General features: G+C 53.7%; 2 protein-coding genes across 20 annotated transcripts in view; one reads left to right on the top strand and one right to left on the bottom strand.

Annotated features, from left to right (window-relative positions):
* The first annotated feature begins 8 nt into the window (after positions 1-8).
* Positions 9-18341, top strand: part of MAMSTR (MEF2 activating motif and SAP domain containing transcriptional regulator) — a 58487-nt gene continuing 40154 nt past the window's right edge. For 7 of the 19 annotated variants that reach the window (XM_054673050.1, XM_054673059.1, XM_054673052.1 and 4 more), the window contains exons 1-8: positions 826-1524; positions 3781-3819; positions 4612-4904; positions 5083-5267; positions 5621-5723; positions 5949-6143; positions 6464-6649; positions 13045-13165. In XM_054673050.1, the coding sequence (XP_054529025.1) occupies positions 1413-1524; positions 3781-3819; positions 4612-4904; positions 5083-5267; positions 5621-5723; positions 5949-6143; positions 6464-6649; positions 13045-13165 (1234 nt within the window). In that variant the 5' untranslated portion in view covers positions 826-1412. The other 12 variants (XM_524330.7, XM_054673063.2, XM_054673051.2 and 9 more) reach the window with 12 other exon arrangements.
* Positions 16484-17500, bottom strand: FUT2 (fucosyltransferase 2 (H blood group)). Its single transcript, NM_001009120.1, has one exon. The coding sequence runs from the start codon at positions 17498-17500 to the stop codon at positions 16484-16486; it is 1017 nt and encodes a 338-aa protein (NP_001009120.1).

Raw genomic sequence — 18341 nt, 5'->3', positions numbered from 1 at the left:
CTGAGGAGGTATTTATAGCCACGGCCTTGGCTCGCCCTTTTGCATGTAATCCAACCCAAGAGCAGAGGAGCCTCCCACACCCCTCAGAACACGGCCCTAAGCTTGCTCTGCCGATTATAAGGCCCTCAGTCCTGCCAGTGGGAACCAGCGATTCTCCCTTCGACACCCCCCCAAATCCATACTCCAGCCCCCTCCTCCCTCAGACCCAGGAATCTGAGTCCCCAGCCCCCTCTGGACCTTTCTGCCTGCCGGACACACCGCCGAATCCCAACACCTCTGTCCCTGTTCCCAACACCCCAGAGGCCCCTGCCTCTTTTTCTTCAAACCCAGGACTCCAGGTCCCCATCCCTCTCCTTTCTTGGATCCAGGAATCTGGGCCCCCCGTTTGAACTTTTCACTCCCCTGAACTTGACTCCAGTTGCTGCGTCAGGGAAAAAGTAGGCAACAGGTGGCACCTGCCGGTAGGGCCGGGACACGACCACCTGCCGCTGCTGCTCACCCGGCGCCCCTCTCCGGGCACCTGCTTCTGTCAGTCCGCCTGCCACCGTTCCCCCCAACCCCACAACCCCAGGACGTGCAGGAGGAGCGAGCCGGGGAACCCTGACGTCCCCGCTCTCACCCCCCAGCATCCCCCAAGGCCCGCACAGGCCCTCCCAGAGGGTGCTCCCACCCCTTCTCAGGGTCCCCGGCGGGGCTCCCGTCACACCCCAGGAAGGTGGGTTGGAGGCGGTCCCAGGCTGGTGGGGCGGAGCCTGTGGTGTCCAGCCTCGGCCTCTAGACTCAACCCGCCCCAGAGCACAGCTTCGCCGAGCCCACCTGGTGAGAAGCCCCTGGGGTGGACGGGGGGGCGCACTCCTCAACGGTTCTATCCCCTCTCTGGTCCCAGTCCCTTCCCCAGAGACCCTGGTGGCTAACACCCTACTCACTCCTTCTCAGATGCAGGTCACAGGGACCCTTCTATTCCTCAGAAACCTGTCAGGGCCCCGTTCCCCTCTCCACCCAGGATCTTGGATTCTCATCTCCTAAGAGTATTGAGTTCCAGCCCTTAACCTCCTTCTCCTTCAAGATTCCAGACTCCAGGCCCCTCTGCTTCCTCCCTTTCCTAGACACAGGGGTCCCAACCCGCAACCCTTCCTCCTCAGGACCCAGGAGTCCCAGATTGCAGGTCCCTCCCCTCCCAGGATCCCAGGGTTGAGACCCTCAGCCCCTGTCTTTCAGACCAGGTGTCTGGGTCCCCAGCTTCCTCCTTCCTCAGAGCAAGGTGTCCGGGTCTGCAGCCCCCTCCTCTACAGCCCCTGGGATCCGGAAGTTATGGCCCAAGGCTGCTCCTATTCCCACCTCCTTCGGGCCCTTTCCCTGCTGAATTCACTCTCAGGGGCAGCCTCCTGACCTCCACTCTGAGTCAGCCCTCTATGGGGCCCCTGCCCTGCCCCCTCTCCGTCCAGGTCCCCATCCCGGCCTTGGCAATGACCCTGGCGGCTTCCTCCCAGCGTTCCCAAATCATTCGCTCCAAGTTCCGATCTGGTGAGAGAGGGCTCTCTTTATGTGTGGGGGATGGGATCCTGAGAATGCTGTACTCTGGGGTGGGAAGGGAGGGGTGGTAGGTCCCATGAGGCCTGTGTTTTTTGTGCAAAAGGTCATGTTACATAAAGGAGGCCCAAGCACAGGGGTCCGGCTGTGGTGGATCAACGAGTGTGCAAATGGCTAGTAGCATGCTCACGGGGGGAGCAATGGGGATTGGAGGCCAGGGGTAGGCGTGCAGAGGGTTCAAGCACTGAAGAGAAACAAAGGCTTATACTGGCACACATGCAGGGGCAGAAGAGCAGAGGAGGGACTTCAGAGGACCAGTGTGGGAGTTTGGGTGAGGGGACAATGAGCTGTCAAGCTGTGAAAGTGTCAAAGGTCTTGTTTTAGGTCCCAGGGCAGGCAAAAAGTCTGCAAGTATAGCCGGGCATGGTGGCGCATGCCTGTAATCCCAGCTACTTGGGAGGTTGAGGCGGGAGAATAGCTTGAACCCGGGAGGAGGAGGTTGTGGTGAGCCGAGATCACGCCATTGCACTCCAGCCTGGGCAACAAGAGCGAAACTCCATCTCAAAAAAAAAAAAAAAAAAGAAGTGTGCAAGTGTTTCGAACTACAGATCAGTTCCTGAGAAGGCAAAGGGTACTTGAGTGTGCACGTGAGCGTGCCTATGTGGTTGGATGGGTACAAAGACACCAGCAATCAAAGAGCAAGGAGTATACAAAAAGGCGCATATGTCCAGAGAAAAGCAGAAATGTGCAGAGAGATCCTTGCTCCCAAATTGGGGGACAAACCCTGACTGTGCACATAAGAAAGTGAACATTCATCCAGGCGGGGCGCGGTGGCTCTTACCTGTAATCCCAGCACTTTGGGAGGCCAAGGCAGGTGGATCACCTGAGGTCAGGAGTTCAAGATCAGCCTTAGCCAACATGGCGAAACCCTGTCTCTACTAAAAATAGAAAAAAATGACGCCGGGCAAGGTGGCCCTGATGCCTGTAGTCCTAGCACTTTGGGAGGCTGAGGTGGGCAGATTGCCTGAGCTCAGGAGTTCGAGACCAGCCTGGGCAACACGGTGAAACCCCATCTCTACTAAAATACAGAAAATTAGCCGGGCGTGGCGGCGTGCGCCTGTAGTCCCAGCTACTGGGGAGGCTGAGGCAGGACAATTGCTTGCACCCGGGAGGTGGAGGTTGCAGTGAGCTGAGATCGCACCACTGCACTCCAGCCTGGGTGACAGAGCGATACTCTGTCTCAAATAATAATAATAATAATAATAATAATAATAATTAGCCGGGTGTGGTGGTGAGCACCTGTAATCCCAGCTACTTGGGAGGCTAAGGCAGGAGAATCGCTTGAACCTGGGAGGCAGAGGTTGCAGTGAGCCGAGATTGTGACATTGTCCTCAAGCCTGGGTGACAGAGCGAGACTTTGTCTCAAAAAAAAAAAAAGATAGTTAACATTCATTCTGGGCAACACAGCAAGACCCTGTCCCTACAAAAAATTAAAAAACAAAACAAAAAAATTTAGCTAGGTGTGGTGGTGCATGCCTGTAGTCCCAGGTACTCAGGAGACTGAGGTGGGAGGATGGGTTGAGCCCAGGAGTTCAAGGCTGCAGTGAGCTATGATCGCACCCCTGCACTCCAGCCTGGGCTACAGAGCGAGACCTTGTCTCTAAAAAAATAAAACAAATTTAAAAAAGGAAAAAAAAACAGTGTTAACATGGATGCTGAGGCAGAGTGAGTCAAGGATGAAGAGTGTGCAAAAACATGCAAGTGCGCAAAAATGGCATGTGTGCAAAACTAGAGTCCAGAGAGATGCATACTGAAAATGTGGATATGCGGAGAGTATTGACTGTGGGAAGGCCCCGAGATAGCACAGAAAGTAGCAGGAGTGCATGGATAAAGGGAAGCGAGGTGCAAAGGGGCCAGGCTGCCAAGATGGCGATTGCGCAGGGGGTGGGGTGGGCACACGCTTGCTCATGGAGGGGGCAGGTGGAGCCGGGGGCAGGGCTGCCTCCAGCCTGCACGCTGGCTGGCTCGTAGCCCCAGAATGGCGCTGGCCCGCGGCGCTGCGCTGGCAGGGAGCAGGCGGGAGGCCCGAGGAAGGGAGCCTGCTGCCCGCCCACCCGCCTGCACAGGCTGTGTAAGGGGGCTGGGCACGCATATCCCGCCAACAACTGCAGCTCCCACCAGCCTGCCAGGCCAGGCTCCTGGACACTCCCTTCCCGCCTTCCTCCTCCCACCTCCCTCCTCCCTCCACAGTCCTCCAGCTTCGGATCCACAGACGGAATCAGGAGCAGAGTAAGTGTGGGCCCCAAAAGGGAGGGGATGGTGACCCCCCGCCTCCCCACTGGGATATCCTAGAACACAGCTGCCAGACACCCCTCATTGGTTCCTGCAGCTCAGTCTCCATCCCCTGGGACAGACCAAAATCCCATCCTGTCCTTTCCCAAGGATCCAGGGGTCCAGGTCTCTGGCCACCCCACCCCTAGGAGCTCTGCTTCCTGCTTCTCCACCCTAATGAGATGCTTGAGCTTGGATCCTGCTTCTTTGGAGAAGACAGGCATCCTGGTCTCCACATTTGGTATACATGAGAAGCTCTGGATATAGCTTTTTTTTTTTTTTTTTTTTTTTTTGAGATGGAGTCTTGCTCTGTCGCCAGGCTGGAGTGTCAAGGCTCAATCTAAGCTCACTGAAACCTCTACCTCCCAGGTTCAAGCGATTCTCCTGCCTCAGCCTCCTGAGTAGCTGAGATTACAGGCACGCGCCACCACGCCTGACTAATTTTTGTATTGTTAGTAGAGACAGGGTTTCACCATGTTGGCCAGGCTGGTCTTGAACTCCTGACCTCAAGTGATCCGCCCGCCTCAGTCTCCCAAAGTGCTGGGATTACAGGCATGAGCCACCGCGGCCGGCCTGGATGTAGCTTTCAGCCTCTCCCTCTCCCCAAGAACCAGGAGTGCAGGCCCCACCCCTGTCCTAGCAAAACCTCAGACATCTGTGATCCTCAGCTACCACACCCCTTTGTGATAGAAAATTCCTGCTTTACTTGAGAATGTAGCAACCGGAGCCCCCCCACACCTCCGCCCTCAGATCCAGTTCAGGAGCCCATCTCCCAGCAATCAAATCTTGCTCCCTGGCCTGCCCTCCCGCACCCTGGAGCCCCGCTTTCCAAACAGCCTTGCTCCTCCCGGCCTGGCTTGCTGCCTGCAGGCCTCTCAGGGTCCTTCACCGTCTCTCCAGTCTCGGATCCGGACCCGTGGATCTCAGCCTCAGACCCTCCTCTGGCCCCGGCCTTGCCCTCGGGCACGGCCCCTTTCCTCTTCAGCTCTGGGGTCCTGCTCCCCGAGCCAGAATATTGTCCTCCTTGGAGGTCCCCAAAGAAGGTGAGTCTCGACTGGAGGGAGAGGTCCCTCTGAGAGCCTGGCCTTTGTCTCCCTTGTTGCTGCTGCCATTTTTGCTCCTCTTCGGTGGCACCGAGCTGACCCCATACTTTGCATGTAGCCCTGGGGCCGGAAGGTGGGAGCCGCGCTGAAGCCTAAAACATCACACCTGCTCTTTCAGGAGTCTCCCAAGATCTCCCAACGCTGGAGGGAGTCCAAGCCCAGGGGGAACTTGACATACCACCAGTACATGCCCCCAGAGCCGAGACAGGGATCCAGGGCAGACCCCCAAGCCGAGGGGTCCGCCCTGGGTCCTCCTGGGCCATCTCTGTGGGAAGGGACAGACTCGCAGCAGCCACATCCTAGGTATGACACCCACTTCTGTTCTCCCGGGACCCAGAAATTCAGGTCCCAGCATCCTCCTCCCTCAAACCTCGAGTCCAAGATTAGGGGATTGGGGCCCCCAACCCTCTCTTCTCCCAGGGTTTAAGAGTCCAGGATCCCAGCCCCTCCCTTCGCCCTTCAGACCCGAGTCTGAACGCCTAGTTCCTCCTCCCCCATGCACAGAAATCTAGCCCCATGTTTGCGCCCTTGGAGACCCAGAATTCTGGACCCTCACTTTTCTGCATCTTCCCCAGCTCCCCGTCTTTGAGGACCCCAGAACGCCTTTTCCCCCTCTACCTCTCTAACCTTTGTTCGCCCCTCACGATTATCACCAGGATGAAGCCCTCTCCCCTCACTCCCTGCCCACCAGGAGTCCCTAGCCCCTCGCCCCCCCCACACAAGTTGGAACTTCAGACCCTTAAACTGGAGGAGCTGACGGTGAGTTTGGGGTGTAACTTTCCAGGCCTTCTCTCTCCTTCGGTGGGGTCCCAGAATTCCAACCCCGCAGCCTCTGCCCTCTGGAAATCCAGGAGATCGGGTACCCAGTCCCAGGAGTCCGGACCCCCAGTGCCTCCTTTCTCGGTTTCCAAATATCCTGTCCAGCTCCTGCCTGCGCCCGGGAGCCCGCCCAGCACTGCCTCTTCCCACGCCCCCCCTCCCCAGGTCTCAGAGCTCCGGCAGCAGCTGCGCCTGCGGGGCCTCCCAGTGTCGGGGACCAAGTCTATGCTCCTGGAGCGCATGCGCGGCGGCGCGCCGCCCCGCGAGCGGCCGAAGCCGCGGCGCGAGGACAGTCCCGCGGGTGCTCCCTGGCCGCGCCTCAAGCCCAAGGCCCTGGCAGCCGCCCGGCGTCAGGGCTCGGTGAGGGCGGGGCTATGCGCTTGCGGACCAATGAAGAGAAAGCAAAGTGGGCCGGGGCGGGGTGTCGAAAAAACTAGCCAATGAAGTGTGGGGGCGAGGACCAGCGGTAGGAAGCCTTGAAGGCGAGGGGACGTGGTTCAGACTAACAGGGGGCGGATCTTTAGAGAAGAGGAGCCAATGAAAGAATAGGGGGCGAGGCCAAAGGGGTTGATGAGCGAGGGGTCGCGAGAGGATCAAGGGGTGGAGCCACACGTTGCGAGTGGGTGGGGTTGCGCCCTGTGGGCATGGCTTATGGGCGCTCGCCCTCTTGGCTGCTCTAGGTCAAGCCCAGCGCAGCATCTCACAGGCCACCTCTTCCACGTGCCGCGGATACCCCGGGGACGGCTCCGGCTCCAACTCCCACTCCGGCTCCTGCTGCAGCTCCAGCCCTGACCCCTTCCTCAGCGCCGGGCTCAGCGGCTCTGACTCTGGAGGAGGAGCTGCAGGAAGCGATCCGGAGGGCGCAGGTAAGAGGGTGTGGGTTGAATCCGGCTAGGGTTCTCCAGTCAGGTCCAGGTCGCAGTTCCGAGTTCACGCCAAATTTCTCCATCCGCAGTTGCTTCCTAACCGGGGCATCGATGACATCCTGGAGGATCAGGTGGAGCCTGATGGTAGGATCCAAACTGCTAGATTTAGGGGAGGTTGGGGCTGAGGTTCCGGACTCCTGCGTCCAAGGGAGGCGTGAGCTGGGGAGCTGGATCCTGGAAATGGGGTATGGGGGGCTGGCGCCCGGACCCCTGACTTTCCAAGCTCATGTACCATTCTTTATCCCGCAGACCCCCTGCCCCCTATTCCCCTGGACTTCCCTGGCTCCTTCGACGTGCTGTCCCCCTCCCCGGACTCTGAAGGCCTCTCATCTGTTTTCTCCTCTTCACTCCCGTCTCCCACGAACTCCTCCTCCCCTTCTCCCAGGGACCCCACGGACTCCCTGGACTGGCTGGAGGCCCTGAGCGGGGGTCCTCCTCTGGGTTCTGGTCCCCCACCCCCCAGCATCTTCTCCGCTGACTTATCTGACTCCAGCAGCAGCCGGCTGTGGGACCTGCTGGAGGATCCGTGGTGATGGATTCTAGGATTTACAGAGACAGAGAACTGGTGGGGGTGGAGAGAAGCTCCTTGTGGGAGGAGAGGGAACTACCAGCAGAGCCCCTCCTACCGCAGACACAGGATCGGAGACAACCTCCAACCCCACCTGCCTCCTGAAGTGCTGCTGACATGCAACTGCCTTAACTTTGCCTACCTGGCCTTCTTATGATCCCCCTCCGGCGTGGTATGGTTGGGGGGCTTCTTTTGCTGCTGGCCACGGCAAACAAGCTGCTTGCTGCTTCCTTCAGAGACCTCATGGATGTTCTTACATGCCCCCGACCCCGGTAGATGGCTCCCTGTTGTTTGGGGAGCCTGGAAGGTGGTTATGCCTTTTGGATGCAGGAGAGGAGCAAGAAAGAGTGGAGAGGGAGAATGGGGGAGCCAGACCCTGACCTCCCTGGGTTCTGGTTGGAGATGAAAAAATTAGAAGCATCAGGTCTAAGATCAGCTTCTCTTGGAAGCAGAGCCTGAGACAAGATATAAATGCCAGTCATTTATTAAAGAAGTGTTCTGGCTGGGTGCGGTGGCTCACGCCTGCAGTCCCAGCACTTTGGGAGGCTGAGGCAAGTGGATCACCTGAGGTCAGGAGTTCGAGACCAGCCTGGCCAACATGGTGAAACCCTGTCTCTACCAAAAACACACACACACACACAAAAATTAGCTGGGCATGGTGGCACATGCCTGGAATCCCAGCTACTTGGGAGGTTGAGGCAGGAGAATCGCTTGAACCCGGGAGGCGGAGGTTGTGGTGAGCTAAGATCGCTCCATTGCACTCCAGCCTGGGCAACAAGAGCAAAACTCCATCTTAAAAAAAAAGAGAGAGAGAGAAAAAGAAAGAATGTTCCCAGGAGAAACCAGTAGAAGACTGGGGAAAACAGGACAGCAAAGGGGAAGAGGAGCAAGAGGTGACTTCAGGTGAAGTTCCAACCTCAGCCTAATCCTGCAGGGAGCTCCAGAGCACAAATTAAGTTGTGGAGTCTTTCCTGTCTTAGGACACATGGAACTGGGCCTTTGTATCTCCCTGTTTGAGCTTATTATAGCCAAACAACAAACCAGGCTCAGTGGCAAACGCCTGTAATCCCAGCACTTTGGGAAGCTGAGGCAGGCAGATCACTTGAGGCCAAGAATTCAAGACCAGCCTGGCCAACATGGTGAAACCCGTCTCTACTTAAAAATACATAAAAACTGGGCCAGGCACGGTGGCTCACGCCTGTAATCCCAGCACTTTGGGAGGCCAAGGCGGGCGGATCACGAGGTCAGGAGATCGAGACCATCCTGGCTAACACGGTGAAACCTGGTGAAACCCTGTCTCTACTAAAAATACAAAAAAATTAGCTGGGCATGGTGGCATGTGCCTGTAGTCCCAGCTACTCGGGAGGCTGAGGCAGGAGAATGGCGTGAACCCGGGAGGCGGAGCTTGCAGTGATCTGAGATTGTGCCACCACACTCCAGCCTGGGCAACAGAGCGAGATTCCGTCTCAAAAAAAAAAAAAACAAAAAAAAACTAGCCAGGTATGGTCGTGGGAGCCTGTAATCCCAGCTACTTGAGAGACCGAGGCAGGAGAATCACTTGAAACCAGGAGGTGGAGGCTGCAGTGAGCTGAGATCATGCCACTTCACTCCAGCCTGGGCAACAGAGTGCTACTCCATCTCAAAACAAACAAACAAACAAACAAACAACAAAAACCCACACCACCCCAAAACTTAGAGTTGTAAAACAATAACTATCTATGACTGCTCACAAATGCATGGGTTGACTGGGCTCAGCAGGGCAGTTCTTCAGTTCTATGTGATGTTGGCTAGAGCTGCAGTCATCTCAGGGCCCACCTGGGCTAGCACATACAAGATGGCACATCAGATGTGTGTGGCACTGTGGTGGGGATAGCATGAAGGCTGGGCCCAGCTGGGTTGTGCAGTGTGACACTCCATGCAGTGTCAGCACTATTCCTCTGTGGCCTCTCCCCCAGGGTAACTAGATTTCTTGCATGATAGCTCAGGGCTCCCAAGAGTGAGTATTCCAAGAGCAGGGAGCAGAAGCTACCGGTCTCTTAAAGACTAGGCTTGAAACTGGCACAATTTCTCTTCCACTGTATTTTATAATTAATGCAAGTCAGGCAAGCCCATGTTAAATACGGGAGGGCACTATACAAATCTGTGAATATCAGGGACGTGCTCACTAGTGGCTACATCTGGAGACTTGCCACTATACCACCTCTAGTCAGTCATGAGCCATGGGTCACAGAGGGAGGGAGGAATGACATAAACTCCCAGGAACCTCCAGCCCAAGGGCAGTCCTGGGAAGAACGTCATAGGGTAAGTTGTTAGCAGCAAAATGTTTTAAAATGTAGGTTTTGGCCGGGCGCGGTGGCTCATGCCTGTAATGCCAGCACTTTGGGAGGCCGAGGCGGGTGGATCATGAGGTCAGGAGTTCGAGACTAGCCTGACCAATATGGTGAAACCCAGTCTCCAGTAAAAATACAAATATTAGCTGGGCATGGTGGCGTGCGCCTTTAATCCCAGCTACTCAGGAGGCTGAGGCAGGAGAATTGCTTGAATCTGGGAGGTGGAGGTTGCAGTGAGCCGAGATCACGCCACTGCACTCCAGCCTGGGTCACAGAGTGAGACTCCATCTCAAAAAAAAAAAAAAAAAAAAAAAAAAAAATAGGTTTCAGGGCCAAACACTGTGGTTCATACCTGTAGTACCAGCTACTCTGGAGGCTGAGGCAGGAGGATCACTTGAGCTTTGAAGTTTGAGGTTGCAGTGAGCTATGATTGCACCAGTGCACTCCAGCCTGGGCAACAGATCAAGATCCTGTGTTTCAAAAAAAAAAAAAAAAAAAGATTGGGCCCAGTGATTCACGCCTGTAATCCTGGCACTTTGGGAGGCCGAGGCGGGTGGATCACCTGAGGTCAGAAGTTCGAGACCAGCCTGGCCAATGTGCTAAAACCCCATATCTACTAAAAATACAAAAACAAAAAAATTAGCCAGGTGTGGTGGTGCACGACTGTAGTTCCAGCTACTCGGGAGGCTGAGGCAGGAGAATCACTTGCAGTGAGATGAGATCATGCCTGCACTCCAGCCTGGGCAACACAGTGAGACTCCATCTTAAAAAAACAAAAGTAGTCCCAGCACTTTGGGAGTCCGACGCAGGTGGATCACGAGGTCCGGAGATCAAGACCACGGTGAAACCCCTTTTCTACTAAAAATACAAAAAGTTAGCCAGGCGCAGTGGTGGGCGCCTGTAGTCCCAGCTACTGGGGAGGCTGAGGCAGGAGAATGGCCTGAACCCAGGAGGTGGAGCTTGCAGTGAGCCGAGATCACGCCACTGCACTCCAGCCTGGGCGAAAGAGTGAGACTCTGTCTCAAAGAAATAATAATAAAAATAAACAAAACAAAACAAAACAAAACAAAAAAGACCAGAAGAGGCAAGGTAAGTGGGTTTGAGATTACCTAGTTTGAATTTCAGCAGGCTCTGGAGCATAGAGGCTGTCCTGAGTTTTTGGTGCCTGGCTCAGGGAGCCTGTGCTCATAAAGGTGTGGATGGGGTGTGGGCTCTGGATTGGCTGGTTTACATAGGAAAGGTGAGTAGTTAACTATCTCTAGCGTTTGGCTATCCCTGGGAGGGTCAGTCCCTCCAGAGTCATCGAGGCCCCCACTTGTCAAAGCAGCAGAAGTTCAGAAAATACAAAGGCATGATTAATACGCCACGCACACAAGCTGGGGGCTGGGTGCACAGACCTGGTAAGAGGAATCTGAAGGCACTTGGGTGCGCCACCAGCACTGTCCACTGCAGGTGGAAAAGAACAGTAGACCAGTCTGGGCGCAGTGACTCATGCCTGTAATCCCAGCACTTTGGGAGGCTGAGGCGGGCGGATCACCTGAGGTTGGGAGTTCGAGACCAGCCTGACCAACATGGAGAAACCCCGCCTCTACTAAAAATACAAAATTAGCCGGGTGTGGTGGTGCATGCCTGTAATCCCAGCTACTCGGGAGGCTGAGGCAGGAGAATCACTTGAATCCGGGAGGCGGAGGTTGTGGTTAGCCGAGATCACGCCACTGCACTCCAGTCTCGGCCTCCCAAAGTACTGGGATTACAGGCATGCACCACCATGCCCAGCCATTTCTGCATTTTTTTATAGAGACAGGGTTTCACTATGTTGCTCAGGCTGGTCTTGAACTCCTGACCCCAAGTGCTCCTCCCACCTCAGCCTCCCAAAGTGCAGGGATTACAGGCGTGAGCCACCACACCTGGCCCAGAGACTTTTCCGACTGTATCACTCTCCATATCAATGTGTCCCCATCTCTGCCTGACTCAGGTCACTCTGTCCTGGTTCTGTCTTCATATCTCTTCTCTGTTCTCTGTCTGATTTGCCCTCTGGCTGTTCTCTCCTCCCTATCTCTGTCTCCAACTCCCTCCTGCCCTTTATCCCTGCTGCATCCGTCATCCCTGTCAGTCTCCGCGCTCATCTCTCTGTGTCTCGGGCACTCGTCTTTCAGCTTCTGCCAGGCCCCCCACCTGCCTCCATTGCACCTTCCCCATCTCACCTGCGTCCAGAGTGGGCTCTGTTGAGCTGAGGGTGCACGTGGTCCCTGCACTGCCCCAAGGAGTCAGGGCCAGGAAGCCGGCTTGGTGGGGTGCCTGTCTGAACCTTCAGCCTGACTGAAAGGCTTGCCTCCTGCACTGCCGGCACTGCCGAACGCCCAACACCTAACTCTTCTCCAAAGGCTTCATCCTTCCCTCCTGCCTCAGGAAAACCAGGGCTGGACCAAGGGGGATCAGATGGGGAACCCCAGGCAGCACCTTCCTGCTTTCCTCTGATCTCAACAGAAGGTGGATATTTACATCATGAGGCCTGAAAAAGACCACCAACATCAAAATACCAAAAATTACTAATTTATATTATAAACGTACTCCCTCCCCAAAAGGATATAGTCATGTTCATTGTGTAGACTGGAAAAAATATTTCTCCTCCTCCTTCCTCTCTTTTTCCTTCTTTCCTTCTTTTTTTTTTTTTTGACGGAGTTCACTCTTGTTGCCCAGGCTGGAGTGCAATGGCACGATCTCAGCTCACCGCAACCTCTGCCTCCTGGGTTCAAGCGATTCTCCTGCCTCAGCCTCCTGAGTAGCTGGGATTACAGGCATGCGCCACTACACCTGGCTAATTTTGTATTTTTAGTAGAGACAGGGTTTCTCCATGTTGGTCAGGCTGGTCTTGAACTCCCAACCTTAGGTGATCCACTGGTCTTGGCCTCCCACAGTGCTGGGATTACAGGCGTGAGTCACCACACCTGGCCTCCTTCCCCTCCCCTTCTTTCTCTTTCTTTCTTTCTTTCTTTGTTTTTCTTTCTTTCCTTCCTTCCTTCTTTGTTTCTTTCTTTTCTTTCTTTCTTTCCTCTATTTTCTTTCTTTCTTTCTCTTTTCTTTCTCTCTTTCTCTCTCTCTGTCTCTCTCTCGAGTTTCGCTTTTTTGCCCAGGCTGGAGTACAGTGGCGATATCTCAGTTCATTGCAACCTTCACCTCCTGGGTTCAAGTGATTCTACTGACTCAGCCTCCTGAGTAGCTGGGATTATGGGTGCGTACCACCACGCCTGGCTAATTTTTGTATTTTTAGTACAGACAGAGTTTCACCATGTCGGCCAGGCTGGTCTCGAACTCCTGATCTGAAGTGATCCACCCACCTCGGCCTCCCAAAGTGCTGGGATTACAGATGTGAGCCATAGCATCTGCTTGCCTCAGGATCTAATTGTATCTTTTCAATTATCTTTTTTTTTTTTTAGACGGAGTCTCGCGCTATTGGCAGGCTGGAGTGCAGTGGCACAATCTCGGCTCACTGCAACCTCCACCTCCCGGATTCAAGCAGTTCTCCTGCCTCAGCCTCCCGAGTAGCTGGGACTACAGGTGCGTGCCACCAAGCTGACTAATTTTTGTATTTTTAGTAGAGACGGGGTTTCACCATGTTGGCCAGGATGGTCTTGATCTCTTGACTTTGTGATCCACCTGCCTCAGCCTCCCAAAGTGCTGGGATTACAGGCGTGAGCCACCACGCCTGGCCTGTATCTTTTGGATTTTTAAAAATTTTGTTAGTGATGGTGTCTTGCTATGTTGTGACTTTGGAGTGCAGTGGCTATGCACAGGTGTGATTGTGGCTCACTGAAGCCCCAAACTCCTGGGCTCAATTGATCCTCCCACTTCAGCCTTCCGAGTAGCTGGTCCTACAGTTGTATTCCACTATACCCAGTTAGTTTTTTATTTTTTGTAGAGACAGGATCTCCCTATGTTGCCTAAGCTGGTCTTGAACTCTTGATCTCAAGTGACCCTCCCACCTTGGCCTCCCAAAGTGTTGGGATTACAGGCGTGAGCCACTGCACCTGGCCTGTACCAACTATATTTTGAAGTGATTTGTTAATGCCGTCTTGAGAACAGGGATCGTATCTCCTAGATTGCTTTCTGATACATGATAGGTGCACAGTATGTATTTGTGGGTAGTCTGGAGAAAATACTGTAATATTGAGATCTAAAAAATCGTTGTAAAAGTTGCCTTGTTCTTTTTTTTTTTTTTTTTTTTTTTGACCAAGTTTCGCTCTTGTTGCCCAGGCTGCAGTGCAATGGCGTGATCTCAGCTCACTGCAACCTCCATCTCCCAGGTTCAAGCGATTCTTCTGCCTCAGCCTCCCTAGCAGCTGGGATTATAGGCATGCACCACCACGCCTAGCTAATTTTGTATTTTTAGTAGAGACAGGGTTTCACTATGTTGGCCAGGCTGGTCTCAAACTCCTAACTTCAAGTGATCCATCTGCCTCAGCTTCCCAAAGTGCTGGGATTACAGGTGTGAGCCACTGCACCCAGCCAAAGCTGCCTTTTTGATCCAGACTTGTAATAGGATTCCATCTACTCCTAAGATTTTTTTTTTTTTTTTTTTTTTTGAGATGGAGTCTCACTCTGTTGTCCAGGCTAGAGTGCAATGGTGTGATCCTGGCTCACTGCAACCTCTGCCTCCCTGGTTCAAACGATTCTCCTGCTTAAGCCTGCCAAGTAGCTGGGACTACAGGCCTGCACCACCACCCCTGGCTAATGTTTTGTATGTTTAGTAGAGACAGGGTTTCACTATGTTGCCCAGGCTAGTCTCGAACTCCTGACCTCAGGTGATCCGCCTGCCTTACCCTCCCAAAGTGCTGGGATTACAGCCACCATACCTGGCCTAAGATGTATTTTGGAGTTCATGTGATACTTATGTAATACGCTCTCAGAGAACCTTTTCTCCCATCCGCAAAGTCATAATTGTGTTTATTCATTTATTTATTTATAAGAGTCAGGGTATCACTACGTCGTCCAGGCCACAGTGCAGTGGCTATTCGCAAGTCCAATCACGGTGCACTATATTCCCTAACTCCTGGCATCAAGCAATCCTCCCACCTCAGCCTCCCCGGTAGCTGGGAATACCCAACTCCATGACTGTGTGCACACTGGTGATTAAAAAAAATTATTCCTTTGATGACTGTGTAATGGTTACAAATGTATCCTCTGAGAGGGAAGGCTGCTGTGGGGGTTTTACTGCCTGACATGTAACACACGTGCTGCAAACATTTACTGAAAGAATGAATGGAACGCCCTGAAGTTCACTGAGCCAGGCTGGTCTCTCAGTTCTAGCAATGATCAACCCAGGCCCTAGAAAGCCAGGATTGAAGAGGCAGGACCTATGGACTTGGATGCACGCCAGCTACAAGCCAATATGGCACATTTGTGCAAACTGGAAAAAGGCTCCACTTCCAGATGGACTAACTAGAAAACAGTGAGCTCTAGGGCCGGGCGCAGTGGCTCACACCTGGAATCCCAGCACTTTGGGAGGCCGAGGAAGGCGGATCATGAGGTCAGGAGTTTGAGACCAGCCTGATCAACATGGTGAAACTCCATTTCCACTAAACATACAAAAATTAGCTGGGCATGGTGGCACGCACCTGTAATCCCAGCTACTCGGGAGGCTGAGGCAGGAGAATCGCTTGAACCTGGGAGGCGGAGGTTGCATTGAGCCAAGATCATGCCACTGCACTCCAGCCTGGGGGATGCAGCAAGACTCCATCTCAAAAAAAAAAAAAAAAAGAAAAAGAAAAAGAAAAGAAAACAGTGAGCTCTCTGGGTGGACACAATGCCAAGGACACCTGGTTTGATGAGTAGACTGTGGGTCTGTTTAAACCCCACTTGCCTTCTTCACCAGGGGACTTCCTGCAGTGAACAACCTACACAACCCCTCAGGGCATCCCTGTTGTCTACTCTAAAGCCATTTCCCCTTTTCTCCTTGGTAACACCACCCTAATTTTCTGCAAGCTGCATGCATGTCCTTCAGAGGTGGCTGATCAACTTCTCAGCTGCAGAATCTGAGGCTAAACTAATCCCAGAAGTCTCATTTCTTTTGCCTCCTATCGGGTCACATGGGTATGTGACAATTCCTACCCATTGGAGTTGGGGGGAAATTGCTGGAAGGCTTAGGAAGGTTTCATTCATTCTTCAAAAGGGACCAAGACAAGAACGAGCCTCTTTCTGCTGTTTTTGAAAGGAATTATCTGCATGTGATGGCTGGACGTGTAGCAGCCCTTTTGGGACCATGGGATGATACAGCTAAGAAATGGCAGCATAGCATATGAAGATGGATGGAGCTCAGGTGACTGATGACTTTGTGGAGCCGCGAAATTAACTGACCCTGGACCTGGGCCACTTCTGGTCTTATGTGATATGCATGATTATGGTCTTTGAACCCGTTCATTTCTTTTTCTTTTTTTTTTTTTTTTGAGATGGAGTCTTGCTGTGTCACCCAGGCTGGAGTGCAGCAGCACCATCTCGGCTCACTGCAACCTCCGCCTCCTGGGTTCAAGTGATTCTCTTGCCTCAGCCTCCCGAGTAGCTGGGATTACAAGTGTGCACCACCACGCCTGGCTAATTTTTGTATTTTTAGTCGAGATGGGGTTTCACCATGTTGGCCAGGCTAGTCTTGAACTCCTGACCTCAAGTGATCCACCCGCCCTGGCCTCCCAAAGTGCGAGCATTACAGGCATGAGCCACCACGCCAGGCCACTGTTCACTGAGATTTCTGTTACTTGCAGCCCAACGCATCTTCACAGAAGAGAGATGGGTCCTGCTCATGGAACCATGTGCTTCTCATGCCCGGGCACTCATCTTGAGGGAGGCAGAGAAGGAGAAAAGGTCTCAAAGGACGGGCCAGCATTAGTGCTTGAGTAAGGGGGACAGGTCTGCGGCAATCCCCATCCACTCCGGCAGGAAGGCTGCCTCTGGCTTAAAGATTTTGAGGAAAGGGGAGTCGGGGAGGGTGTAATTGGCCAGGTAGATGGTGTCTCCGCCCGTGAGGTATGCGGCCCAGATCCCGAACGTCCCAATGGTCATGATGGTGTGGTTACACTGTGTGAGTAGAGCAAAATCTTTGGCAGGTGAGCCCTCAATGCCATCGCCAGCAAACACCACATCACCGTGGGAGGTGTCAATGTTCTCCCGACACCAGGCCATGCCATTACTGGTGACCACGAAGATGGGGGAGCTGTAGCGAGCTCGGAACCAGTCCAGGGCCTGCTGTAGGTATCGCCGGTCGGCCACCACCCCCTTCCACACTTTTGGCATGACATGGACATAGTCCCCTCGGCGAACATGGACCCCTACAAAGGTGCCCGGCCGGCTCCCGTTCACCTGCAGGCCCCGCAGGAACTTCTGGGCCTCCTCCCGCACGTGGTCGTGCAGGGTGAACTCCTGGAGGATCTCCTGGCGGAGGTGGTGGTAGAAGGTCCAGGAGCAGGGGTAGCCGGTGAAACGGACGTACTCCCCCGGGATGTGGCGGTATTCCTCCTCCATCCAGTCGTTCAGGTGGTAGTTCTGCCAGGGGATCCTGCTGGCCGTGGCGCTGTGCAGCACCGGCAGGGTGATTCTGAAGATGGGGGCCAGGGTGCTGTGCATCTGGGCCGGGATGAAGGCGGGCCGCCCGTTCATCTTGGCCAGGGCGTACAGCGTGGCGTACTCGCCCATCTGATTCCCCAGGCGGCCTATCGCATTGATCGTCCACATCCCCCTGAGCTGGCTGGGTCCCAGTGCCTTTGATGTTGAGGCTAGCACTGGTATCTGCACCGGTAACTCCCACATGGCTTGAATCTTCGCTAGCCGCTGCTGAACGTGAAATATAGTGGAAACCGTAAAGACAAAGAGGATGAAGTGGGCTACGGGAAAGGAGAAAGGCATCTGAACGACCAGCATGGCTGTCAGGGGAGGAAAACGGGACATGTTAGCTGGGAGATGGAGGCCCGGGACGCTGGTGAACGTGGCCATGTGGTGGTGTGCAGGCACAGTGTGGGTGTGTGTGTGTGCTTCTACTTCAGGTGTGTAAATACTTGGCACATACTTGCCTATGTGCACAGGCATGTATCTCAAGTGTGTTTATACAGATGTGTCTACATTGTGTTCATAGGTGGGTGTGTGTACACAGGTAGATGCGTACACATTGTGTGTAATGTGGATATGGGGATCCATATACATTGTATACATATACAGGTGTGTGCAAAATTGTGTGTGTACATATACAGCTGTGTACAAATGGACATGTGTACATGGTAGTGTATGGGTAGAGATATATCGTGTACATGTAAGGGTATATGTGTAAGTATGTATACACATACATATGTCCTCTAGGTGATTGTGAACACAGCATGTGTGTATATGTGAATGTGTATACATAGGAGTATATATATATAGATACACTTTGTGTATCTATATATTGTATGCATTTTTTGTTTATTAATTTTTTATTTATTTTTTGAGACAGGATCTTGCTCTGCCACCTGGGCTGGAGTGCAGTGGTGAGAACGTGGCTCACGGTAGCCTTGACCTCCTAGGCTCAAGCAATCCTCCTGCCTTAGCCTCCCGAGTAGTTGGGACTACAGGTGCACCTCACCACGCCCAGCTAACTAAAAACAAATTCTCTTTTGCAGAGATAAGGTCTCAGTATGTTGGTCAGGCTGGTCTCAAACTCCTAGGCCCAAGTGATCTTCCCACCTTGGCCTCCCAAAGTGCTCAGATTATAGGC

This window comes from Pan troglodytes, chromosome 20 (assembly GCF_028858775.2).
Source record: "Pan troglodytes isolate AG18354 chromosome 20, NHGRI_mPanTro3-v2.0_pri, whole genome shotgun sequence".
Taxonomy (NCBI): Eukaryota; Metazoa; Chordata; class Mammalia; order Primates; family Hominidae; genus Pan; species Pan troglodytes.
This window is presented reverse-complemented; position numbering and strand designations above follow the sequence as displayed.